General features: G+C 40.1%; 6 protein-coding genes across 20 annotated transcripts; 2 read left to right on the plus strand and 4 right to left on the minus strand.

Annotated features, from left to right (window-relative positions):
* The first annotated feature begins 772 nt into the window (after positions 1-772).
* Positions 773-6798, plus strand: LOC113688226 (thiosulfate/3-mercaptopyruvate sulfurtransferase 2-like). 5 transcript variants are annotated; one of them, XM_027205984.2, is made up of 12 exons: positions 773-1273; positions 1684-1872; positions 2196-2255; positions 2482-2544; positions 2910-3034; positions 3152-3314; positions 3510-3569; positions 4020-4078; positions 4859-4940; positions 5542-5605; positions 6290-6357; positions 6504-6798. In XM_027205984.2, the coding sequence occupies exons 1-12, from the start codon at positions 1166-1168 to the stop codon at positions 6612-6614; spliced, it is 1152 nt and encodes a 383-aa protein (XP_027061785.2). In that variant the 5' UTR covers positions 773-1165; the 3' UTR covers positions 6615-6798. The 5 variants fall into 5 exon arrangements, with proteins under 5 accessions (XP_027061785.2, XP_071905539.1, XP_071905540.1 ...); XM_072049438.1 differs by having other exon boundaries at positions 1017-1273; positions 2482-2655; XM_072049439.1 differs by having other exon boundaries at positions 1017-1273; positions 1687-1872; positions 2482-2655.
* A 244-nt stretch (positions 6799-7042) lies between these two features.
* Positions 7043-9460, plus strand: LOC113688223 (patellin-4-like). The gene is made up of 4 exons (XM_027205978.2): positions 7043-8415; positions 8533-8657; positions 8746-8887; positions 8994-9460. The coding sequence occupies exons 1-4, from the start codon at positions 7186-7188 to the stop codon at positions 9261-9263; spliced, it is 1767 nt and encodes a 588-aa protein (XP_027061779.1). The 5' UTR covers positions 7043-7185; the 3' UTR covers positions 9264-9460.
* Positions 9461-9555: 95 nt separating this feature from the next.
* On the minus strand, positions 9556-12495 carry LOC113688225 (tRNA (mnm(5)s(2)U34)-methyltransferase, chloroplastic-like). Its single transcript, XM_027205983.2, has 6 exons — positions 12105-12495; positions 11907-11967; positions 11398-11593; positions 10678-10751; positions 10365-10520; positions 9556-9838 (listed from the first exon to the last, which is right to left on the minus strand). The coding sequence occupies exons 1-6, from the start codon at positions 12382-12384 to the stop codon at positions 9712-9714; spliced, it is 894 nt and encodes a 297-aa protein (XP_027061784.2). The 5' UTR covers positions 12385-12495; the 3' UTR covers positions 9556-9711.
* Positions 12496-13105: 610 nt separating this feature from the next.
* On the minus strand, positions 13106-17065 carry LOC113688224 (phosphoglycerate kinase, cytosolic-like). 4 transcript variants are annotated; one of them, XM_072049443.1, is made up of 7 exons: positions 16928-17065; positions 15536-15795; positions 14620-14697; positions 14256-14516; positions 13855-14172; positions 13558-13716; positions 13106-13457 (listed from the first exon to the last, which is right to left on the minus strand). In XM_072049443.1, the coding sequence occupies exons 2-7, from the start codon at positions 15728-15730 to the stop codon at positions 13263-13265; spliced, it is 1206 nt and encodes a 401-aa protein (XP_071905544.1). In that variant the 5' UTR covers positions 15731-15795; positions 16928-17065; the 3' UTR covers positions 13106-13262. The 4 variants fall into 4 exon arrangements, with proteins under 4 accessions (XP_071905544.1, XP_027061781.2, XP_027061782.2 ...); XM_027205980.2 differs by lacking the exon at positions 16928-17065 and adding an exon at positions 16038-16176; XM_027205981.2 differs by lacking the exon at positions 16928-17065 and adding an exon at positions 15981-16143.
* Positions 16930-25100, minus strand: LOC113688222 (uncharacterized). Of its 8 annotated transcripts, none has more exons than XR_011814644.1 (12): positions 24957-25098; positions 24503-24722; positions 23664-23741; positions 23290-23550; positions 22883-23200; positions 22529-22687; positions 22304-22436; positions 19533-21746; positions 18813-18888; positions 18514-18583; positions 18037-18355; positions 16930-17837 (listed from the first exon to the last, which is right to left on the minus strand). XR_011814644.1 is itself a non-coding variant. In XM_072049437.1 (8 exons), exons 2-8 carry the CDS (start codon positions 24695-24697, stop codon positions 19552-19554), a joined length of 3339 nt encoding a protein of 1112 aa, XP_071905538.1. In that variant the 5' UTR covers positions 24698-24722; positions 24957-25098; the 3' UTR covers positions 19337-19551. The 8 variants fall into 8 exon arrangements, 1 of the variants encoding a protein (XP_071905538.1); XR_011814642.1 differs by having other exon boundaries at positions 16930-17935; XR_011814641.1 differs by lacking the exon at positions 18514-18583 and having other exon boundaries at positions 16930-17935.
* On the minus strand, positions 17129-18914 carry LOC140007113 (phosphoglycerate kinase, chloroplastic-like). The gene is made up of 3 exons (XM_072049829.1): positions 18813-18914; positions 18062-18355; positions 17129-17281 (listed from the first exon to the last, which is right to left on the minus strand). Exons 1-3 carry the CDS (start codon positions 18912-18914, stop codon positions 17129-17131), a joined length of 549 nt encoding a protein of 182 aa, XP_071905930.1.
* Positions 25101-26432: the final 1332 nt, after the last annotated feature.

The following is a 26432-nucleotide window of genomic DNA, read 5'->3' on the forward strand; positions in this document are numbered from 1 at the left end:
AGCGCACCAAACATATCGAAATTGATTGTCATTTTTTGTGACAATACCTTGTTTGTGGTATTTTGAGTTTATCTCCAATTCGTTTATCGGATCAAATTGCTGATCTTTATACAAAAACACTATCTCCCTGTCGCTTTCATGATTTTGTGTGCAAACTCAAGTTGATTTCCTTACAACCATTTTGAGTTTGAGAGGGGATGTTAATGTAAATAATATTAGTTTCAATTAAAATAACAAATTAGGATGTTATCTTATATTATTAGCATCAATTAGGATGATAATTAGGATCATAATTAGGGACTTACCTTGTATAATATTAGTTTAGAGAATAATGCAGGGTTTGACTCCATGGGATGCTAATCTATGTAAGCACCTTGTCAATCCATTTTCCTATCTTATGTGAGAGAGGAAAAGAGAAGTAACAAAAGTTATAAGCACCATTTTTTTTTTTTTAAATTTCTTTCATCGCTCTTCACATCCTTCCTATCTCTACCTCCAATTGTAAGGATCCGAACGTTTGTTAATGAAGTTTCAATCCCAACCTAACTCAAATAGTAGGGGTATTAGCAATGTTGAATTCTCGCTCTCCTCCCTTTCATTCAAGGTTAAAAAAAAAAGGAGAAAGTTTCAAATACCAATTATTCATAATATATAAAAATTTATTTAAGAAAACAACCGCATATTACGTGCGAGAGATTTTTCGTTCCCCGAAATGCCATACGACTAGCACATTGTCCTTACTAAAGTCCTTTACTAACAAAACTGGTTAGACACCCCAGGGCCGAGAGCTATTGGCAATATTACAGCTACCATTATTTAGCCTTCCTCTGCAGAAACACATAAAATAGGGGTGGGGGGAAAAGGAGAAATCCAAAATTACCATCGAACAAAAGAAAAAGAAATAAATTTTGGGGGAAGAAAACACCACCGTTTGTTTGTTTGACAACTCTGCTTGGGTGCTTCTAGTTGTTGGTTGGTAAGTATCAGTTTTATCAGTAGCAGCAGTAGCAGCAGCGGCAGGCGGCAGCGGCAGCCTGGTTTGCGAGTTGTTGGGGGCGGAGGTTGTGATCCAAAGATTTCCATTCCAATCCCAGACACGAATTCAAACTCTTTCTCCAACACGATTTTGATGGTCCCTTATTGTTTCGCTTAACTTGATTGAAAAATGGCATCAGCCGTTTTGGCCAGAGTTCTCTCTTCTCACCGCTTCCTTGTTCAATCTACTTCTTCTCCTCTTTCTCGGAAGACCCATCTCTTCACATCCTTCTTCAGCGTAAGTCCCTTCCCTCGCCACTACTTTTGTTTATTCTTATCACTCTAGTTTCTGTTCGTTAGCTGCTACTGACCCTAATAAGCCTTTGCTGGTTAATTGGATTTGGGTTAGTTTCCTACTTAATATGATTTGCTATGTTTTTTGTTTCCCTCAAAACCTGTTAGCTTTTACTGTTGCTCTTAGTGGTTTTCCGATGAGTTGTGTCTTTGCAGTTTGTACGGAGTTGGTTCCTTTGTATTTAGGTTTGTGACGTAATGGGTTGGTAATCCCCCTTTCATCTCTATCCACACAAATTTCTGCGTTGTTAAAAGCTTTTTATTCAAAAATGATCTCACAGTTTCCAATGTTAACATTGTTTTGTGCTTCTTCTTTGTTAGTAACTATGTCAAATTGCCATCTTACTGTCACAGAAGAGACCATTCAATTCCGATCCTGCTTCTTCCCATTGGTCCTATAACAAGTCCACAACTCTGTTCTGTAGAATGGTTTCATCAGTGGCTGCGTCACAAGTTTCATTCTCTAATATGTCTCTGCATCCTACGGAACCTGTTGTTTCGGTTGATTGGCTCCATGCAAACCTTCGGGAGCCTGATATGAAGGTGTGCACTTGAGCTTCTTCTTTTGTATCTTCCTTTGATCTTCTGTGTGCATGGCTAGATACTTTTATATTCTGTCAATTAGTTCAACAGCAATGAGCAGCTCCTCCTTAGATGTTGAAAATTATTACTCCATTATTAACGACGACCTACATAGTTTAGTGTATTAGTGTGCATGCATCCGTATTTTACCTGCTAGCCTTGTCACTTAGATGGATATCTTGGGCTAATCAAAATTGCATGGTTTTATACTTGACTGCATCTTATGCATAATATTGTAGAGCCAGATTAAATGGAATCATATTGTAACCATTTAATCGCTTCAGGTTCTGGATGCATCTTGGTATATGCCGGATGAGCAGAGGAATCCACTCCAGGAGTATCAGGTTTTAATCCTGTTTCTTCTATTTATTATTGCTGGCTTGCTTCACCTTGCGGTTGTTGGATTACTCTTACGTAATCAAGAAATATCTGCCAGATACTTATGTTGTTCTAATGTGTATCCCTTGTTACTTTGTACTACTCTGCTATATCCCTTGTCAAGGTTCTTGTGGCATTTTAACTAAGTGTCCTTATGTTGAATTTTACAATTTAATGGCATTGCTCAAACAGGTTGCACACATTCCTGGTGCACTTTTTTTCGACGTAGATGGCATATCAGATCGAGCTACAAATGTAAGATGTTCAAATCTGCTTGTGAATTATATGTGCTTTTCGTGGATGGCTCTAGCTTCTAAGCTGACAATACGTGTTGATGTTCTGTGCGCATTATCTCTTAACTCTTGTGTGAGTATGTTTATAGTTTAGTTGTCAGCATATGTATCATATGTAGTTCCGAGATGAACCAATTGGAAAATTTATGGCTGCTTCTGTTGAAGACTTGTCAATACTGGCAGTTTTGTTGTCTTCTTTTATCAAAGATTTGTCAAATTTGTTCAATGTTTGTCAGCAGTTCAAATAATCAATGTGTAGATCTTGATCATAATTATTCTTCAATAGATGATTTAAAGAACTTTAATTGCCCAAATTGCATGTATCAGTTGCCACATATGTTGCCATCAGAAGAAGCATTTGCTGCTGCTGTTTCTGCGCTTGGTATTGAAAATAAAGATGGGTTGGTCGTCTATGATGGTAAAGGAATTTTTAGTGCAGCTCGTGTTTGGTGGTAAGCCCCAGTATATTAAATCTTTTCCTTCTGAGTTAATATGCTAATCTGCAGTAATTCCTTCTTTTTGTAGTTTTTTACCAATAGATACCTGTCCGTTCCATTGGCATTAAACAGGATGTTTCGAGTTTTTGGGCATGATAGAATATGGGTTCTAGATGGGGGACTACCAAGATGGCGTGCTTCAGGATTTGATGTTGAATCAAGTGCATCTGGAGATGCAATCTTGAAAGCTAGTGCTGCCAGTGAGGCAATAGAGAAAGTATATCAGGGGCAGAGGGTAAGTTTTGATTTATTTCATGGAGTATATTTGATATCCATTGTAGTACCTATGACTGATTTGATTGTTCTGTAATCTATAGTTCTGGGTGATAGATATATCTGTCATTAATTATGATGATTCAATAGGTTTTTCTCTCAGTTCTAGTTCCTGTCTATTCATTGTATGTCATCAGGAGCTGTTGTGTATCTGCAGGTTGGGCCAATCACATTCCAAACCAAATTTCAGCCGAATCTTGTTTGGACACTTGACCAAGTTAGTATCCTGTTTAATTTTCCTTTTCAAAATTTTCTAGCACTTGTAGTTACCTTGAGTTTTTTCTCAGGTAGTTTCTGGTAGAATTGTGAGTCAGATTGCATTTGTATAACCTGTTTGCATCAGTGTTCAGGACGTTGAATGGAAGTAATATGTTATCTACACTGATTCTCTGCCACCAAAAGAACAGTTAATTGAAATAGTTATAGTTGCAGTAACAATTCAAGAGGTTGGCTGGTTAGTTCCGCTAAATAAGTGAAAGATAATATACATGCATGTATATGTGTTTGAGGATAGAGTGGGTTCTTCAATTTTGGTTAAGGTGGCATGCAGTGAGTCTGCGCATTAGGTTGGGCTTTGAACATCATTGCAGAAGATAATACCACAGGTAGCAGAATAGTTGACATTTTCTCGTTCTGGATTTTTGATGCATTTTCACAAAACTTTCAGGTTAGGGAGAATATTGAAGAGAAGACACATCAACATATAGATGCTCGCGCAAAGCCAAGGTATTATTTGTAACTTACTGTTTACTGTGTCATTAATAACATTTATTTGTGGTTTTCAACTTCTTGCTTTAGATGCTAGGATTAGTGGTTTTATGCATGAGGAGGGTGTGTTTTTGTGGTAGCTTTTCATTCTGCACCTACGTATCAACTATTCACTGAACTTACACATAAAGTGGTTTGTTTTGCCTCATTAGTAGAATTTCACATGAAACTTATAATTAAAACTTCTTGGTTATAGTGGCATTTCTACCTAGAAGTGTTTATCTAATTTGAACTAGATAGTTATATTTCACAGGTACCTCTAGAGTTAATTATTTTGGCTTAAAAGTACTTGATGACATTATATTTAAAGCTCTTAAATTGAGAACCACATGATCAAATTTTGCTGCTGCATTTCCGAATTGGTCTCTGTGTCCGGAAAATGCTATACTTGATTGAGCAACTCCTCCTAATTATAAAAAAGCCATCTTTTTCTCTTTGGAAATTGAAAGATCAAATTCATTTGCAAAATAGAAGGCTGTCAAGGTTTTAGGACAAACAGATTTGACTTTTCTCTGAAATTGAATGATTTTGCCGGGACTGACAGTCAGTTACCATCCTTACCAGTTACTTTGGGGGGGAATGAGCTTTTTCTATAATGATCTTTCAGGGCAATTGATTATGTTTCCTTTTAGCTTGTAGAGCAAGGGCAACATGCTTTTATTTGAATGTGTATCAAGTGATCTTATTCAGAATTTTTCTATTGTCTGTTTAGTGTCTTTTCCTTTCATTCTCTTTCAGGTTTGATGGTGTTGCACCAGAGCCTCGAAAGGGAATCAGAAGTGGTCATGTACCTGGAAGCAAGTGTGTTCCATTTCCTCAGGTGACACTTCAGTTTTTAAATGATGTGTACATACTATGCAGAGATGATAAGCTGAGCTAATTGTTTCTTAACTCCAGCTTATTTTGGCATTTTAGTTCGCAAAAAGAGATACAAAGTTTAGTTTCATGTATATTTATGACATTTTCAAAATTGGAATCATTTGCACTCTTGACATATCTTGCTGGAAATAGTATTCAGAGTTGACAGGTCTCACGATCCTGGTAATTTTAAAAGTTTACATGCTATGCTTGATTTTAACTTTTTGTGTGTTCCACATCACACATTATGAATTTTGGGCTGAAATAGGCTCTTTTGTGGGTATATCTTTCTTGAAGGCTATCTGTACGTTATAGTAACTTATGATGCTTCATTCGGTGTCCATTAGGCATCAAGCGTCCAAAAGAAAGGACAAAAGCTTAGTCCTGGATGCCACACCAATGAGTTGATGCTATTCTTGATTTTATGTCTTTTCCGTCTTCTACTTCAGACATGATAATTTTGGAAGTCAATTTCAGCTCTATTGTGGCTACATCTTTTTCAATGATTGTCTGTACTTGATAGTTTCTTATGATGATTCACGACACTCTCGGGTCATTTGCAGATGTTGGATGGCTCACAGTCACTCTTGTCTGCTGATGAGCTGAAGAAAAAATTTGAAGGAGGAGGTAAAAAGTGGTGCAATTCTTTGTCTGATCGTGCGCAAAAGCCTACTATTGTAGTAGCACTTCTGTATTTGTGTGCTGTAAAGTACACCTTTCATGTAGACAGTAAGAAAGCTTTCACGCACTCTTGGCATACCTAATCCCCAAGCAAATCAAACAACTTAAAGGTGATACGGATTAAAAAAGGCAGTTTTGGCAACAAACTAAGTTGAAATCCTTTGAGACAATTTGATATACAAGTTAAAAAGTTACCAAAATGGTTAACACTTAGGGTGAACAATTGCCATGCCCTAGTTGGAGTTGATAATAATTAGGGTATTTTTGGGTTGTAAGTGCAAGAAAAATGAGATAATCCTTTAACTTGTTGGGATCAAAGTAGCAAACATGGTTAATTTTGACTCCAGAACCCTGCCTTCATTTGTTTTGTAAGGTTTACCAAAGTCTAAGATGGTTGGTTGTAGGTTGAAGATTTTGGCATCATGAATTCCAAATGGAAAGACATAAAATTAAGTTGGGGTATTACAAGTTAGCTCACCAATTGTTTTTTCACTTTATCCTTATCCCTATGATATATTATAAGCTTCTTTTGATGAATTGTTTGCTGCATTGTGACTATGATTAACTGTCGTTTAGTGTTGCTGTTGCTAAGGATTTGATCAACTTCCTAAGCGTGTGCTCCTGTTTCAGGCATCTCTTTGGACGAGCCGATCATAACTTCATGTGGCACTGGTGTAACTGCTTGTATTCTTGCACTGGTAAAATTTCTTGGCTTTGACTTCTCCCTGATCAGAACCCCATAAGCAGCCATGCAAGAGAAAGTACATATTGGGAAGCCTGTCGTACTCGTTTTAAAGACCAAAGTGTCTTTTACCTTATCTAATAATGTCTTAAATTCACGTAGGGCCTTCATCGACTCGGGAAGACTGATGTTGCTGTATATGATGGATCGTGGACAGAGTGGGGAGCGAATCCGGATACGCCTGTCTCAACTTCTGAGGAGGAGTCTGCATAAAAAATAATATAATGCTTCTAAACACGAATTTCAAGTTTTTGCCCTGGTTCACTAGTCATCAGTGATTCTGACGAAAGAAGTTGTATTCAACGGAATTTGATTATGTACCTCGAATTTTTTCATTTTCTGGGGTGGTGGATCCAAGAACACAATTCGATGTCGTTATAAATTTATTTTGCTTCAATTTTTATGGGAACTAGGAAATCTGGCTAACGGACGGGAGCACGGTTAAGTCTTCAATTAAATGATATGCTGTGTGGCGTGCACTCCCTAATTGTTGAACACAGCCGCGTTTGTTAAGGAAGTGTACGACGTTCTAACCATGGAGGTGCCTGGTGCAGGGATCCCCCGCCTCTTTTTCCACGTCGCTGTTGTCAAACAAAGAAACAGACGGAGGAGAGGAAAATGAGGAGCGAAATGGGCTGACAACGAGTGGTGTAAGATTTGTGCGCTTTATCTTTAAACACTTCTCCCAGTGGCTTTCTCCGTCTCTTTTTCCGTTCTTCGGGCCCGTGTGTAGGTCTCGGTATTTCCCTTGCATGTAAATAGACGTCCAACAGAAATTTCAAGAATGGCAGAGGCGGCAAAACCAGAAGGTATCAGGGCGCCCGATATTGATGTTTCTCGGGAACCAGCGGGACCATCTCCAGATGTCAAGGCCAATGAGGCTGCTCAAGAAGAAGCTGCCAAGGTCGGCAAAGAAGATGGAGAATTACGGAAACAGAAGCAAGCCCAAGTAGAGGAGGAGGTAGATGTGAATGATAGAGGTGAGGAATCGACATCACCCAGAACAAAGGAGAAGGTTGAAGAGAATGACCAAGGCGAGCCTTCTTCATCCCCTAAAACAGAAGATAATCTAGATGCAAAAGAGAAGGTTGATGTTTCATCACCCAATGCAGAGGAGAAACAGGGAGATGCAGTTGATGTAACAGGAGAGACCTCGTCATCCGTTGCAACCAATAAGGGGGATTATTTGAAAAGTGACGAAAGTGATCTACTTTCTGATTTAAAGGAGAATGAAAGGAAGGCATTGGAAGAACTTAGATCGATTGTTGAAGAGGCCATTTTGGCAAACAAACTGTTCCAGGAGAAGAAGCGGGAGCAGAAGGAAGAGCCTGATCCAAATGAGGAAGAATCCAAGAAATGCGAGCCAAAAGAAAAACAAATAGAGTCGATAGAAAACGAGAACCACAATGATGTTTATGAGGGAAAGTCAGACAGAGGAAAGGCTAAGGTAGAAGATGAAGAAGAGGAGGTTAAATGTGTTGGCAACGATGCAGGTGTTTCGTCCCTCTGCATCTGGGGTGTGCCTTTAATGCCAAGTAGAGGAGACAAGGGAACAGACGTTATACTGTTGAAGTTCTTGAAAGCCAGAGAGTTTAAGGTCAATGATGCCTGGGAAATGTTGAGAAGCACCCTTCAATATCGGAAGGAGAATAACATTGACTCGATTCTGGAAGAAGATTTTGGGTGTGATTATGAGTCAATGTACTCCATGAGTGGAGTGGACCGTAGAGGCCACCCGGTTTGTTACAATGTCTATGCAGTATTTGGGAATGATGATTTGTACAATAAGACTTTTGGAACACAAGAGGGCCGGGAGAAATTTTTAAGGTGGAGGCTGCAGTTGATGGAGAGGCAGATTCAGAAGCTCGATTTCAGGCCTGAGGGAGTTTCCTCATTGCTCCAAATCAACGATCTTAAGGATGCCCCTGGACCATCGAGGAAGGATCTCCGTCTTGCCCTCAGACAAGCTGTGGCCCTGCTTCAGGAAAACTATCCTGAATTTGTAGCCACAAATGTGAGTCAAGCAACTTGCGTTTGTCTTCAATTCTCTATTTTTGTAATTTTTCTTATCTTCATTGCTATCCTTTGAGAACTCATTCCTGTGTTAAAAAAGTACATATTGCTTTTGTAGATATTCATCAACGTCCCGTTCTGGTATTATGCCTTCAACGCACTTCTATCTCCTTTCTTGACACAAAGGACTAAGAGCAAATTCGTGTTTGCGCGTGCAAACAGGGTCACAGAAACCCTTCTCAAGTAATAAAATTTTCTATATCTGTATCCTCTGTCTGTGGTTTCAAAATTAAATGATCATATCCGCATTGCTTGGCCGACCTGACTGCAGGTACATTGCTGGGGAGGAAATCCCGGTCAATTATGGAGGGCTCAAGAGAGAGAACGATCCTGATTTTTCCACGGACGATGGTGTTTCTGATGTCACCGTCAAGGCAGGATCAACTGAAACCATCGAGATCCCTACACCAAAGGTAAACGAGCGAGCATCTCATGGATTTAGTCCATCCTTAGTTTCTGTCTTTTCACATTGCACAGCTGCAGTGACCTAAAATGCTTCTACTTTTCTTGGAAACAAAGGCCGGAAGCACTTTGGTGTGGGACCTGACTGTGATAGGTTGGGAGGTAAATTACAAAGAGGAATTTGTTCCAAGCAATGAAAGCTCTTATACCATCATTGTCAAGAAAGAGAGGAGGATAGGGTGGCAGGAAGGATCTGTTCGCAACTCTTTTAAAAGCAATGAACCTGGGAAGGTTGTGATCACCATTGAAAACGGACAATTTAGAAGGAAACGAGTCCTATATCGTTACAAAATTAAGGATGCTAGCCTTTGCTCTTCTTCCTGTTGAGAATTGGTTGATCATCACAAAATCTCCCTTGTAAATTTGGGTTTAGACCACCGTTTTCACTTCTGTTCTTTTTGTGGTTATTGTTCCTGTAGTTTATGATAAGCCTTACTTGGCTCGCACTCCACCTTAAATGTGCAATTAGGCAAGGCTCTTATACAGTTCACATGGCATCCAGAGTAATAGAAAAATCTTTAGCATTTCTGGTGTCATTTACTTCATCTCATGGTTTTGTTCTTTGGTACGACAGAAGGATTGCTACCATATCATGCTTTTCTTTCCTTTCTACCTGATGTACATCGAAACCAATCCATTATATACTTAAACTGGCAAAACAAGATTTTAAGAGATGTTCAATATGGTGTCAACAGAAATGGTTTAGCAGGATATTCAGTACAAAAGTTAGTTGGGAAGGATTAGAAAGCAAAGATTTTACATTAATCTTTGTTATTCACCATCTCCTGTATAGAAGAATGATCATGGGAGCCGACGGCCTATTTAACATTTGGAGCTTGGTGCAGACCCAATTCTGAACTGGTAATTCAGAAGCAAATGCCTGGACCATCTCAAACTCTTCCCTATAGCAAATACAGGAGACAAATGTCTGAAACATCAATAACAGTTGCGCAACAACTGACAACAAGCATATAAAAATAGAAGGCACTACCATCACACATGTATTGGAGTCAATTTCTACAAAAAAAACTAAGAGCTCGTGTGGGAGTGTGGTGCATTGTATGATGAAATTTCAAAAGTACTGATTTAGTTGCTTCTTTCAGGCTAGAAAGCACTTCCAAGCAAAGCTAAAATTTGAAGCTCTAGATTTGACAAGCACTAGACCAAAAGCCACCGCACTCCTAAAGGGCTTTTAAGTATTTAACGTCATCCAGAGCAAAACAATCATCTCACCCTTTAGGATGCTGCTTTTTGCATAACAGTTGGAGGAACAATGCTTATTCAAGCTTATTACTCATCCAAAAATCATAAGCACAAAGGGATCCATGTGCAATTATCTCAATTTCAAGCGACTGAATGTCAAAAACACCATCTCATGTATACATAGAACAATCCTTGAAGAGAAAAATTACACAAGTAAATGATCACCTTCCGCCAGGATGGCCGACATAAACCACTATGCTGATGAGGCCCCCAGGTGCTAGTACTCTCTTGGCAGCCTCTAACGCAAGTAAAGTTGTTTCTGACCTTGTTATAAGCGCCTTTTGTCCTCCTGGAAGGTATCCTAAGTTGAACACAACTAACCTACACTAGACACAGAAAAAGAATATGACACGAATAAAAGATTGCAACAGCAAAGGGCATCAATTCAATCATGGTAGTGCAACTAGGAATGACAACGCTTATTATTGCACTTTAACAGCTCACACTGTATATCCCCATAAGTTAGCTGAAGTAATACCTTACAGCAACATCACTGGGAACAACTTCCTCCATTTTGCTATGACACATCAGGAGCAGCTCAACATGCTTTCTCTGAATTTATCAGCATGAAAAAAAATTTAGAAATAATGTGAAATGGGAGAGTCAGTCTGTACAAGGTTCAATTACGTTGAGAGAGAGAGAGAGAGATTTTAGTCACTTTAAATTCAGACCAAACAAATGTACCTCAGTTTTGGGTTTCAGAGGTATTTAGTAAAACGTGCGGTTAAGAGAACAAAAGGGGTGCATATTAAGAAATGCAAGCGTAGGAAGTGATGGTTACAGCTGGACCTGCTTCTAGTATTCTAGAGTCGCAGTTGCATTTCTGAAGAATTAAATGTAAACGTAAAATGCAGTGCTTGGCCAGCTAATGTGCCTGCAAGGACTAGAAAATCTTCAAATTGTTTTGCTTAAGAGTGATCTCTCAAATTCTGGAAATGACATTGCACTAATTGCATGCATTTAGTCAATCGTAGTCTTCAAAATCTCTAGGCTTCATACATTGTGTAGAATCTGAAGATATTTAAGAGCGATGCAGATGTACAAAATGCATGAGCCAACTTTTGTGAACTATAAAGACGAGGAATAAAAATGCCAAACGATGGGCAAGCATTGAACAGACTATACAGAGATGGGGGCAAAAAAAAAAAATCTGAAGATTTAAACAGCTAATGTCCAGAAGCATCCATCAGCGTGTCACCTGATCTGGAGTAAGAGACTGATCCAGTAAAAGTGAAGTAGTCTCCAAAGAAACTTTCTGAATGTCCATAGCATAAACACGGCCTCCATGTATGGTGTTATCAGCAACCAAGTTGACAAGGGCCAAGGTATCATGGCCGTTGCCACAAGTAGCATCAATAACCACGTCACCTTTTTGGACAACACGCTTCCACAAGCTACAGCAATAGGAGAATATATTTAGGATATACTTCAGAGGTAATTAGTTGGAATAAGCTGGATACATTGATCAGCATTTAGATATTCAATAGATGAACATGATGCTTCCGAGCAATCAAAGTGCAGCAGCAGAAGCATGAGAAATGGAAAGCAAGAAACTAAACGGAGTGCTCATCAATCATTTCCTATAGAGTACTAGGGTTAGCACAAAGCAAGGAAAGAGCAACCAACATAATTATTAAAAAAAAGGTTAAAAAAAACGAAGCGAAAAAAGAAAGTGGAAGACTAAAGAAAAGAGGGAGGAATACCGACGAGTGAGCAACTTGAGTGGCCTTCTTCTTCCCAAATACATATCCCATCATGACGTCCTCCTCTAATCCACAAAACCGTATATTAAAGAAAAGATAATATTTTAATGACGATAATAATAATAATAAGAGGAAGAAGAAGCAGTGGTGGAGCTAAAGCCTGGAAAGGAACAATAAGAGAAGGGAACGTAAGAACCTTTACCTGAAAGAGCAGGAGTGGCGGGAGTGGAGGTGGTTGCAGCTGAGGATGCATCTGTGATGGAGGATAAGGACGAAGCAGAAGAAAAGCAGTGAGGCAGTAGCGTTGGCGGTGGCGGTCGCAGAGACGGAAAGCGTTTGAGATTGCCCCACCCCGACGCCGACTGGATATTACTACTACTTTTGGAGAATAAATGACGACGACTACTAGTAATCGTAGCAGTCGCAGTATGGCAGCAAATACGCATCATAATATTGTGAATGGCCAGGCCAGACATCATCATCCTCTTCAATCGTGATTCCTGATTACAGCACCGGCCACGGCGAAGGCTAAAACCTCCTACGGAAACCAATTTTAAATTGAAAAAAAAAATATATACTAGTATATAGTTCACCAGTCACAAGGCGGGTCGCGCATGCGGGACAACAACCATTTGTCGGGTCGGGTCAAGCGTCGTCCTCGTTTCCAAAAAACAAAAAAAACACGCGCGCCTCCACGTAAAGGGTCATGATGAGCGCGACTCTCCCATTCCGGGATGCTAAATTGCTTGCACTTTTGCTGACGGATTCATTCATTAATTTTGTCTATCACCGGCTGGTTACATAAGTAATAGTTCACCTGCTGAAAATCCTTCCTTCTCCATGTCCATGCCGCATCTACATGTCAACGTCATTGTCTTTTTTTTTTTTTTTCCTGAAACGATGGGAAGTCAACGTCAATTGTCCACGGAGGCAAATCCAGTTCTAACGGATCGGATCATTCACTACGGCCAGTCTAGCAATCGCCGGTATAATGTACGCCCACCACCTTCCATAAGAATAAGAGCTGGATCAGTGCTCATAAAGATCTTTTAAAAGTGATTGACATTATTGTGTCCGCCCACCGAAGTTTATAGCTTAGCAGCAGCGCAGAGCAGGATTCGATTATGGTCGCAAACTCGAACAGGATACATAACCTCAAAAACCGCAGCAGTTTCAGAACCAACCAACATTAGCACAAAGTAATGCATAACAACGGGCAAAATTTATTTCCAAGTCTCATCTACGTATTACACAGCCAGCTATTTTTCAAGATCTAATCCGCTCAGGGGCAAAGCAAGATATGCAGCGAATATCTGAGGTAGGCAAATTGCCAAAAAAAAAAAAAAAAAAAAAAGCTCTTCTAAGCATCATCAAGGGCAAGTACTCCAGGGAGAGATTTCCCTTCAAGAAGTTCCAAGCTTGCACCGCCACCTGTTGAAATATGGCTCATCTTGTCTGCAAGCCCCACCTTCTCCACAGCAGCAACAGAATCACCACCTCCAATGATTGCTGTCACTCCATTCCCGCTAAGCTCAGCCAATTTTTTCGCAATAGCCTGACACATACAAACAACATCAATAAAGCATTTATTTTTCATATATGCAATAGCCATCAATGTACCTTTTAAGGTACAATTAAATACTACTATGTCAAACCTCTGTTCCTGTGGCAAATTTGTCATACTCGAAAACCCCCATTGGTCCATTCCAAATAATGGTTTTAGTGGCATCTAAAGCTTCACTAAATGACTTGATAGCATCAGGTCCAATATCCAATCCCATCCAACCATCAGGAATTCCGGAAGCTGGAACAACCTGCAGGATAAAATATAAAAAGCACCCTATATCCGATCACAACCTAACTACTTCAATCTATATCAATGATCTTGCCAACTATTTCGACAAGTTTGGGCATAGGGGGGAAGAGAGTCAAAGATGGGTTTGATTTCTGACCTTGCTGTTTGCATCAGGAGCAAACTTGTCAGCCGCAACTACATCAGTGGGAAGCAACAGGGAAACTCCTGTGGCCTTGGCCTTCTCAATGAGGGATAGGGCGAGATCAAGCCTGTCCTCCTCCACAAGCGAGGATCCAACAGAGTGCCCTTGGGCCTTGTAGAATGTAAAGATCATTCCACCACCCAGTAAGAGGATGTCAACCTTAGCCAACAGTGACTCGATTACACCAATCTTGGTTGAAACCTTTGCACCACCAACGATCGCAGCAAATGGTTTCTTGGGATTTGCCACAGCTCCCACGAGATAATCAAGCTCCTGAGGAACGAAAGCACAGGGTAAAAGTTACACTGCAAGCGCATGTGCGCGAAGAGAGTAACACTCAAAAGTGAAAAACAAACCTTCTGCATCAGAAATCCAGCAACCGCAGGCTTCAAATACTGGGCTACCCCTTCGGTGGAAGCATGGGCTCTATGTGCAGTTCCAAAAGCATCATTGACATACAAGTCTGCAAGAGAAGCCAGCTTCTTTGCAAATTCAGGATCATTCTTCTCCTCTTCTTTGTGGAATCTGACATTCTCCAGGAGCAAAACTCCACCTTCTGGCAAGGAAGCCACCAATTTCTCTACTTCTTCACCAATACAATCGTTTGCGATAATGACCTACTTGAGTGTGGATATAGAAGGTAAGTGCTGAGAGCCCCCTTAACCTGTGAAAATTAATGTAGAAAAACAGCAAAATTCGGAAGTACGCTAAACAACAGACCTCCACCCCAAGGAGTTCAGAGAGTCTGGGAACAAGAGGCTTCAAGCTGTATTTTGGCGTGACACCTTTTGGACGTCCCTGACACCAATATCCAGGCAAATACATCATTTCATTTGCTACGAAGCAAAAAGCTGACAATTACAAGAGCAAATAACCTCCATTCATAGTGAATACAAATAATATGGCATCCACGGAGTTCACCACTTCACCCCCAAGCAATTTATGTAAGGAATGTTCAAGATAATCCCGAGACGAGGCAATAGAAAAAGTACATTCGGATGATCAAATAAAAAAAGTTCATTCTTGTTTCCGATTGTTTTATTTGACATCTTATACTTGAGAAACTTGGATACTTATAGTGATTGAATCAAATATTATTTACTCCCCAAAAAAAAAAGAGCTTCATTCTATGCAAAAAAGAAGACCAGATGATCATATAATTGCCGGTTCACTCACTGTTTTTGTCTATTCTCCCCCTCACGTGTTTTGGGCTCACGGGGACAGCCTGGAGTACATTTTTGACTGCCCCTAACTGCAATAGCCAGTTGGGGCACCCTCCCTTCACTCAGGCCGGCTAGAGGGAGTAAAGAGAATTGACACATCAGTTGAGGAGTTAACCCGTAGCTTCGTAGCTCAAAAAAAGGGGGTCTAATGTCTTTTTTTGCAACAACACTTGATCTAACAAACATAAAGGCATTAGAAAGACATATTTGCAGAGCCATAAAATAAAAGCAAAATTTAGAATTGAAAAAGGAAAAAAGAAAAAAGAGAGGACCGAATAAAATGAAATATTCATTGATCTAAAATTTCAAGTGATCAGGAAGAATGGTAGTAACATCTAACATGGGCTTAAAACAGGAAATGCGGCAGCAAAGAATATGTAGAAAATAGTAAGGGAGTGAAGATATATACGCACCAGGTGAGAAGCGAGGATGATTTTAGCGGAGCAGCCGATCAAGTAGTTGATGGTGGGGACAGCGGCTCGGATTCTGGTGTCGTCGGTGATGTTGAAGTTGTCGTCCAAAGGAACGTTGAGATCCACCCTCACAAAAACCTTCTTCCCCTTGAGATCAGCTTCCTTGAGTGACCCCACGCTCTTCTTCGTCGCCATACCTACTGTAATACTAGTTACTATTAGTACTACTTGCTATTCCGGGCGATGATTGAATCTGTAACCTGGATGGGAGGGGAGAACCAGCAATAAAATTGATTGGATTACATGTTAGTAACTACTACTCCATGAGTAAACCCAAACTAACGGGAAAAAAATGATAAATTGATTGGTTGAATGATTTATTTAACTTCTAAACTACACCCAAAACAAAACCAAAGAAAAAAAAAGAAAAAGAAAAAGAGAATACTAGGAAGCTCGAATTGAATGAGAGTTGGGAGAGACGATGACGATAAAGCAAACATACACACTGATGGATGAGATGGGAGACTTATAACAGCTTCACTCTACCGTCCGCGGTTTAGGTGATGGTGATGGTGATGGAGGTTTTAAACTTCACTAATAAAAAGAGTGCGCCAATTACGTACACCCACTACTTACTGATATACTACTGCTAGTACGGTAGTAGTGGTAGACTAGAGTGGTATTGAGAATGGAAAGGAGAATCTGCTACCCAATGTTTTGTTTTCTGTCTTCTGGGTCAAGAAACTTTCGAACCATTCCGTCTTCGTCCAGCCAGTAGTTTTGGCTAGAATTTCAGAATGGAAAGGAGAATCTAGAAACTTCTGCGCCCATCTTTTGTTTTTGGGTCAAGAAACTTTCGAACCGTTCCGTCTTCGCCTAGCCAGTGGTTTTGTTTAGGCCCATTGGAACCAATCTCCCCCACCAATTTCCGCCGTAGAGAGTCCATATTAGGGAGTCCAGGGCCGTCCATCCATTTCCAAGTACTCCGATCTAGTTTTTTATGACATAAAGAGTTGGAATGGATGGCTTGCTGCTGCGGTTTCCTGGTTCCATACGCTTTTATCGATCTTTCGGGTTTTTGTTGTGTTGGTGGGTGGGGGGGGGGGGGGAGCCAGCAAAGGTTATTTAGTTACCGGTTTGCAACTATAATTTACAATGTCCAGAGAGTTGGTTCATCATTCAGCGCGCTTGGCTACTACGATTTCAATTCTTTCCCAAATAACTCCTAGCTTCCAAAACGTTCCCAAGTCCAACATCCCATCAAAACCCCTAAAGTTTATTGCTGGTTATGGATTCTCCCCACATAAAAATTTTGCTTCTTTTCTTTTTCCCCCAAAACATAAAATAAAATTGCTCTTGGCTCAAAATAAAACTTAAATTGACATTGCTTACCATTTCGCTTTGTTTGTTCGGATGATCTCACAAGGGCAGGCTAAAATCAGACCTTACATTCACCCAAATGCGCACATCGAAATCAACTCCTCTCTTCCTACATCTCTCCTTTACAAACCCCAAATACCATAAACAAAGGCATTAGGTTTAACAAGAATTTTAGTTTTGGTTTTTGCCTGCGCAGGAACTGGAGTAGTTTGGTCAAGAGCAATCATACTTGAGCTCCAAACTGGCACCATCCCCGGTGGATATTGGCCCACTAGCAACTCCAACCTTCTCCGCAACTGCAATCGAATCTCCTCCAGTGATGTTTGAGTCCCTTGCGCTCAGGTCTGCTTGCTTCTTTTCAGTGGCCTGCAAAAAATATTTGCATTTCTATCGACAACATAATCTTCCTTTCGTTAACCAACCCCCCCCCCTCCTCCTCCTCCTCCTCCTCCTCTCCTCCTTCCCCAACACCAAAACAAGGGGAAAAAAGAGAGAAAAAACACGTTATTATAATAGTTAATGCAGGTTACAATAACGGTATTACGTGTCAAGTATTCCTCAAGAAAGGTGCAGGCCCAATCGCAAAACACGCAACCCTGCAACATAGTACAGTTGCAGCGCCTTTCTCCGTTAGCAATTCTTCGTATAACAAAAGTATCTTGATCTCATTTGACCTCGTAATAGACAATCCAACCAGAGTGCTTCCATCTTGCCTTCTTTCCCCAACCCCCAAACCCAAGGGCTAATCTTATCCAACGCATTCATGAAAAATATGAAACCAAATTCCATATCCAAGCTTACAAGCCTCGGTTCTGATGACAAATTCAAAGGCCTCCATCCAATATTACAGTTTTTGTAGTCTCCAAGACCTCACTGAATCTTTTGAGAGAGTCCAGTCCAATATCCCGTCTCATCCAGCCATCTGGAATAGCAGATGCCGGCACGACTTATGATAATAAACACAAACTTTCAGCTTTTTGACTCACTATTTTGGCCAAAAATGCACGAAGACCAAAGCATCTGAGATAATCAGCATAATAAGGTGCACGCAATTGAAGAATTTTAATCTTTTCAGAATGCACATAGAAAGTTCCAAAGGAGCAGCGCTTTAAGAAGCAGACCTGGCTGTTGGCATCAAGGGCAAACTTGCCTACAACAAACATCATCACTAGGCAGCAACAGGCTAACTCCTTTGGCCTTGGCCTCCTCAAGAAGTGATGTTGCAAGATATGACTTGTCCTCCTCTACCAATGACAATCCCACTGAAAGACCTTGAGCTTTGTAGGATGTGATGATCATTTCCCCACCCAAAAGCAAAATGTCAACCTGCTCCAAAAGCAATTCAATCCCTCCAATCTTTGAGGAAACCTTTGAACCACCCACACCAGCAGCAAATGGACTTTTTGGGTTTGAAACGGCACCAACCAGTGAACCTAACTCCTATAACAGCAGCAGAACAAATTAACATCAACTGACAGGAATCTCAGAAGCAAGCAACAAATACTGGCAACATCAATCAGGTAACATGGATTCACAATGTGGCATTTTAAATGCACAAGATTGTTTGTAGAATAATAGCTTAGATGAAGCAAGCAAACCTTTTGTAAGAGGAACCCACTAACTGAAGGTTTCAAGAATTTTGTGACACCTTCTGTGGAAGCATGCGGTCTGTGTGCAGTACCAATGTAGCATTAACATGTGTATCTTTTAATGAGACAAGCTTCTTTGAAAATTCAGGTTAACCTATTCAACAATTCTAAAGGAGAAAGAACGCACGTACAGCAAGATTTAATCTTTCATAACAAAATGAAGTATCATATGACCAACTTCTTTTTGCTTTAAAGAAAAGAAAAAAAATTATTTTAAGTGAATTGCAGCCTACTTTGAGAGGACATACCTGAATACCAAGTAATTTTGATAAGCACGCGACAAGAGGGGCCAGACTGAAATTTGGAGTCACATTTTGGGTGGCCCTGGAAGCGTGGAGAGCTTTGTTCATTTGTGAATCAAATCAAGATGAATGCAATGAAAGACATGAACCAAAAGAGAAGACAATTATGTGCATGCAAGAATTAGGCAACCAACCATGTTCATAACCAAATCATCCAAAATATCTAAGGAAATGATAACTCTAAGTTGCAAGATCATACAAAGAAAATATCAGCTTCATACTTTCTTTTTTAAATTCATAATCCTTGAATCTAGATACAAACCGGGATTTCTTTTCTTAGTGGGAAGCTGGCTCATCCTCACCCAACAGTCCAAAAGAATAATCGTAGTGCTCCATGTAAACAACCTTGAAGACTGAATACATCCATAAGACTAACACATAAACTTTCAATAAATTCAAACCTGTTAAATCATTGTGCCAAGTTTGAAACTTTATATAAAATTAGTTTGTAGTGTAGTTAAGCAGCAGCATTGAAAGCATGAAGCATAATTAATTTCACAAATAGGATATATTGTACATACAAAGAATTATTACAGGATGTGTTATAAAGTGTGGCTACCTTTCACAAAGCAAAGCTAAATATATTACATTCAAACTAACAAAATCAAGGACAAATTACCAAACATGAAATGTACTACTAGTCCATGCTGAAAGTAGGATCCGTACCCGTCATCGTTTCTGCTCTCTAGGTGCTTTTCCTTCTCATGTGGTGTAGAATCAGAGGTACTCCTTCAAATAGATGTGACAAGTAATTCTCCAAATCCTCAGATGTGTACTTTATGTACTTTCCAGCATGTTTGCCACTCTCTAGATGACTCCCGAATCTCCCCATGAAGGAACGATAAGCTGGAATCAACTTCTCTGAAATAGATATCTTAAGCTCATCTCTAAGTTGCAAGTCAGGGACCTTCCAAGCCGTCTGTATCCTATAAATATCTTCAAAACAAGCATTGAAATTCTTAAACCTCTCCTTCAAAAGCACCTTCGATGCATTACTTGAGCTCCCTCCAATCCCTTCGTCCTTCAAACAAGACAACACCTTGCTCCATGATGCTCTAAGATAACTTGTTGCATGCTTTCTAATCTGACCACTACGTTTCCGGATCCAATCATCACCCAAATATTTCGCAAGATCCGAATCTTTAACCTTCTGAACAATGTAAAGTATATTATTCATCAGAAACACAAATTTCAGCCCTTCCTCCTCATACATGCTTGACTTCTCGTCAAGGTTCAATTCCAAGGACAAGATCAAAGACAGCAAACGCAGTCCTATTGGACTCATGTTTTTGGCCTCCAGCTTTTCACCATCATTAACCACCTTTGCGTCCTTGGCTTCTGCTTCTTTTGCATCCTCACATTCAGCTTCCAATAATGCATTAAGTGTATCACTGTAATCAACGAGCAACTTCACATAATTCATTACATAACGCGTCAAGGGGTGAATCTCACCATTTTGAATTGGCCTCCTCGAGCTCTCATTCTGAACAGCATTCTGAAATTCAACAAAAGTCCCAATGGCTGCCTCACCCAACCCATCCACAACTCCCTGAGCCTCACTGTATACCATGTCACCTGCTTCTTTATCACTGCAAAGCTTCTTCAAATCAGGCAAAACATCTTTAAGTGCATCATACATATCAAGAATTCTGAACAACTTCTCTGATGACCTTCTACCAATAGCCACTGCTTCCCCGAAATTTAATAGCTGCATCACACATCCCTTGGTGGCCTCAATAAAGCAAACATCTTCAATAACATCCAAACCAGAAAAAATCTCCTCGCAGAGGCACTTTTCAGCGGTTAACAATATCCTGACCACAATTTTCAGCCCGTGAATCCATTTTTTCATTTTCTCATCCAAAGACTTCCACTCTATCCTCTGAACATCCTCGATACTAAGCTTCTCAACCCCTAAAATTGACATACACTCATCCAAGACATCACGACGGACGCTCGAATACACCTGACAACACTCCTTCTCATATCCTGCACGTATCATTCGGTCAGCAATTCCTTTGAGATCTAAAATAGCATCAGGGTTTACCAAATCATGAAATAATTCATCACTCCCCACACTCCCCTCGGTCACATGGCGATTATATCTGCAATAGACAATGCCGTCGCCATCACCCTCATTGTCATTGCCATCTCCATCATTATCGCCATGATCAGCAAAACTGCAAACCCCACTGCTGCTAGACTCCAAATCAGGAATCTGTGTAACTCCATCTGCAGGAGTGGAGGAGGAGTCAGAAGTGAGGCGAATCAAGAACTCATCGATCCTCTCGACATCCAGAGGAACCGTGTTCTGGATTAGGGTGTGACGAAACTCCTCTTCCAACCTTGACATAGCCAACTGCAGAGCATTCTCCACCCGCTCCAATTCCACACTTTCCAAAGCCAAGTCCTCCATCAACTGTATAACATAATCAACAGCCTGAAAATAAGCATCAATGACAAACTCATCGCTATTTGAGTCCCACCGGTGGATCAGCTCCTCAGCGGCCTCCAATTGCAAATCGGCTTGACTGTTGGGGGAAAAAGACGACATGTTGTCATCCCACCCACCAGCACCACCGCTGCCGCCAGCCACGACAGAAGGAGAGGAAGTTGAAGAGGGCGACGCAGCTGCAGCTGCGGCAGAAGCCGACGATGTCTGCATGATGTTAGACAGATTAGCAAAACGGGCATCGATTGACGAAAAAAGAAGAATCATATCATCTGTGTTAATGTTTGCTGAAGAGTTAAGGCTCTTGAGGATGTGTTGGGCAGCTGCTAAGACTTTTTGCTCTCCATCAGTACTACAAGTTGTCACCGCCATTTCCCCCTTTTTCCTCCTCTGTCTCTCATCCTCCTCTATTTCTTTTCTTCTTCTCCCTAAGACAAAATAGATGTAATTTTGTGAGTGACAAAAGGGGGGATTATTAAAACACACACAAAAAAAAATGTATTTCAGAGTAATTAATAATTACACAAAAATGTAGTGAAGATGTCTAAATTCATAGAGTCTGATTATAACGTTTGGGCTATGCAGAAATAAGGCGTCACCAGCACAAAATCCAAGACAAAAAATGACCAAATTAAAAAACCTCATTTCAATGAAATCTTTGATCAGAAAATGAAACAGAATATGTATGACCACAGACCTGCCAAATACCAACCACTTATTGCACAAAGAACCTCATTCACTGCAGTAGTTTCAAAACACTGAGAACATTGGCACTAAGCAATGCATAACAGGAGGTCAAGCCCACAGTGAAATTTATTCAAACTTCCATTTATACTCTACAGGGCCAACTAATTTTTAAAATCTAATCCACTCAGGGAAAATGCTGAGATATGCCGAGTTATGTAAGGTACGCAAATTGGGAAAATAGGACAAAAAAACTATTCAAGCATCTTCACGGGCAAGAATTCCAAGCTTGCAGGACCACCTTCTCCACCTGTTGAGATATGGCTCATCTTATCAGCAAACCCTGCCTTTTCCATAGCAGCTACATAGTCACCACCTCCAATGATCGTTGTCACTCCATTGCCACTAAGCTCTGCCAATTTTTTTGCAATAGCCTGAACATGAAAAGATCATCAAACACAAAATTTTACTTCATACGCAAAAGGCATCAGATGTACGCTACTGCAAAATCAGAGACAAATGATACCTCTGTTCCCGTCGCAAATTTGTCAAACTCGAAAACCCCCATTGGTCCATTCCAAATAATGGTTTTAGTAGTATCTAAAGCTTCAATAAATGACTTGATAGCATCAGGTCCTATATCCAATCCCATCCAACCATCAGGAATTCTAGAAGCTGCAACAACCTGCAAAAAAGCTTGGGTCCTTTTCAAAACCATAAAAAGCAACCAATTCTTACAGTATAGAATTAGAAATTAATTACTTCAACCCATATCAATGATTTGAGATATAACATACAGCATCAACTATTTAGACAACAAGTGTCAATTTGTTTGATCCTAGTGGGCGGAGAGAGAGGGGGGTGAGTTTTGATTTCCAACCTTGCTGTTTGCATCAGCAGCAAACTTGTCAGCCACAACTACATCAGTGGGAAGCAACAGGGAAACTCCCTTGGCCTTAGCCTTCTCGATGAATGATAGGGCAAGATCAAGCATGTCCTCCTCCACGAGTGAGGATCCAACAGAGTGCCCTTGGGCCTTATAGAATGTAAAGATCATTCCACCACCCAGTAAAAGGATGTCAACCTTATCTAACAGCGACTCGATCACACTAATCTTAGTTGAGAACTTTGAACCACCAAGAATTGCAGCAAATGGTTTCTTGGGATTTGCCACAGCTCCAACAAGATAATCAAGCTCCTGAGGCAGGAAAGCACAGGATAAACGTTACTCTGCAAATGCATGTGCCATGAAGAAAGTGAAAGGAGTCGCTCAACTGAAAAACCAACCTTCTGCATCAGAAATCCAGAAACAACGGGCTTCAAATATTTGGCTACTCCTTCGGTGGAAGCATGAGCTCTATGTGCAGTTCCAGAAACATCATTAACATACAAGTCTGCAAGAGAAGCCAACTTCTTTGCAAATTCAGGATCATTCTTATCCTCTTCTTTGTAAAACCTGACATTCTCCAGGAGCAAAACACCTCCTTCTGGCAAGGAAGCCACTAATTTCTCAACTTCTTCACCAATACAATCATTTGCCATCTTGACCTATTTGAGTGAAGATATAGAAGGTTTGCGAAAGAAAGCCCCTTAGCCTGTCAAAATTAAGGGGGGGAAAGGAAAGAAAAAACAAAACATGGAAGTACACTTAAACAACAGACCTCAACCCCAAGGAGTTCAGAGAGTCTAGGAACAAGGGGCTTCAAGCTGTACTTTGGGGTGACACCTTTTGGGCATCCCTGACATCAATATCCAGGCAAATACATCATTTGATTTGCTCCATGCCAAAAAGCTGACAATTACAAAAGCTATATATCCACCATTCATAAGCAAAACGTAAGGAGGACCTCTAAACTCCAGAATGGAAAATAAATAAGGGGATAAAATAATTATGCTATCCATGTAATACTTGTTTCCCAAGTAATTTACATGAAAAATGCTCAATAAAATCCAAGACAAGACAATAAAACCAAGTTCATTGAGGGCCCCTCATTTCTATCAAAAAAGGTTATACGTTTACAAGTAAAGTTTGAACTGTGCAACAGTTGTCGTACTAAAATATGATCATCCATTTTTCTTTTTCTTTTCTTTTTTTTTTTGGCATACAATGAACCATTTTTTTTTGTGAAGTATGTAATCATTATAATTTGCAAGTATCAAAGTTTCTCTAGTATAAGATGTCCAATAAAACAATCGGAATAATAATAGCAAATAAAAGCCAAATTTTGAGGCGAATAGAATTGCCATGAATTTGAAAACACATTTTGGCGTAACATTGAACGACGTAATTGCAGAATCATACATTAGAAGAAAAACAAAGAATCAACTACAATCAAATTGCCATTGACCTCAAACCCACTGTTCTGAATAAGTAGTAATAACATGGACTAATACAGGAAATATTACAGCAATGGATATCTATGGAAAACGCTCCAAAACGTTGAGAAGGTAATGTAGACAAGTGTACAGATACTAGAGAGAGAGAGAGAGAGAGACGAACGAGGTGAGAAGCGAGGATAACTTTAGCACCGTAGGCGATCAAGTAATTAATGGTGGGGACGGCGGCGCGGATTCTGGCGTCGTCGGTGATGTTGAAATTGTCATCCAAAGGAACGTCGAGATCCACCCTTACAAAAACCCTCTTCCCCTTGAGATCAGGTTCCTTGAGTGATCCCATGCTCCTTTGTGCCGCCATATCTCCAATCGTAATACCGGGGGTACTATTATTCAATCCGATCGTGTATGTGTAATTTCAAAGGGAGAACCAACAATCAAATACTAGCATGATGTCAGTGATTAATGCGCCACAATCATAATGAAAAGAAATGATAAATTGATTGACTCAACTTCTAAAATACACCCAACAACAAAAAAAAAAAAAGGAATGAGATAGTAAAAAGCTTGAATCGAATTGAAACTTAAAAGAGACGAAGACGACCAAGCAAACAACATACAATGATGGATGCGATGGAGAGCTTTCCTCTGCCGTCCGCGGTTTGGATGATGGTCAAGGAAAACCCCCTTGCCTGCTGGTTGCTGCCTACGAGCTTCCAGGGATCAGACCCCGCGGTGAGAGTTTATTTAGTAATAATTAGTATACCCGAAATGGTTAAGTGGAAAACCCCTTGCCGCCTATGGGTTACGGAAGCTGAGATGCAAGCACGACGTCGTCTAGAGCAATCTATTGGCGTTTGTGTCGCCGCGTTTGAGTTTACAAGACTTGGCAAGGCCTCATATTATAGTTCAGCAGGATACAATACAAGGGGAAAAAAAAAATCGTTCTATTTTATACCCCAAAAAAAGGTCTTTCTTAGTCAACAGTAACGCTTAGTTTGGTTGCTTTAGATTTGACGGGAAAAGAAAAGAAAGTGAGAGAAGATTTTTCCTTTTTTTTTTTTTTATGTTTCAAAGTTGCGGAGCAAGGAAAAGGAAAAATATGGGAAGATTTGCAGCCTGTTCCGTTTCTACCATGTAATGTAACAGCAATTACGATCACTATAAAAAAAACCCCCCGCAATGATAATGGGTTTTTTCAAGATTCCGATATCCATTTACGGATGTTTAGTACCCGCCGCAATGAATGGGAATGCCTCCTTTTTTTTTTATTTAATTATTTGTTTCTTTTTCTATCCTTCTTTCCTGTGTTTATTTGCAGGAAGTTCAATCGAAGCGCTGACAGAGTACAAAATCATTTAAATCAAATCCCCTCGCTAACAATATCCTTTTGGATTCCGAATATTTCACCAAAGAATCAAGAATCTCTAATTTCTTAGCATCCAAGATAATTGTTTTTGGAGTGGCAATTCCTCGTCTAGTTAAATTATAACGGGCTGACGCCCTCCTTCGTACCCCAAAAAAAGGTAATTGTTTTTCCTGGGATTATTTCTAGCTAAACCATCTCCTAGGAAGCCAATAGATAAAGATCTTCATGGGGAGATTTGTGAATCATCAATTGCCTAAGAGATTCACTATCAATTATGTGGATAAATTGGCCAAGCCAATCTCTTTGGATTCCAACCTATTTCCATTTCTGTAAGCAAGGGAAGAAAATAGAGAGGGAAAGAACTTGGAAAGGATGGACAGCAACGCAGAAGAAAAGAGGGAGAAGAGTTTAGGAAAGATGGACAGGGATGGGGATGAAAGAGGAGATAGGGATTGTTGAGAGAGAGAGAGAGAGAGGATGTCCATTTTCTGTCTTCCTTCCAGGGTTTAATTTGATGAAGTATTTGATTTATTTTTACTTTAAAATGGGGTAAGTTGGAGTATAATCAATAATCTATGAGATGGAAAGACCCAAAAAATGTGTAATAACCAAATCCCATAGAGGTGTACCAGTATACGGGTTTTCATTGTCCTTTGTTTCTCGTTGAGGACAGAGAAACCCTCCAACCAAACGGGTGGTTAGATGGATCAGTCTGGTAACTACACTT

Source organism: Coffea arabica, chromosome 5e (assembly GCF_036785885.1).
Source record: "Coffea arabica cultivar ET-39 chromosome 5e, Coffea Arabica ET-39 HiFi, whole genome shotgun sequence".
In the NCBI taxonomy this organism is placed as follows: domain Eukaryota; kingdom Viridiplantae; phylum Streptophyta; class Magnoliopsida; order Gentianales; family Rubiaceae; genus Coffea; species Coffea arabica.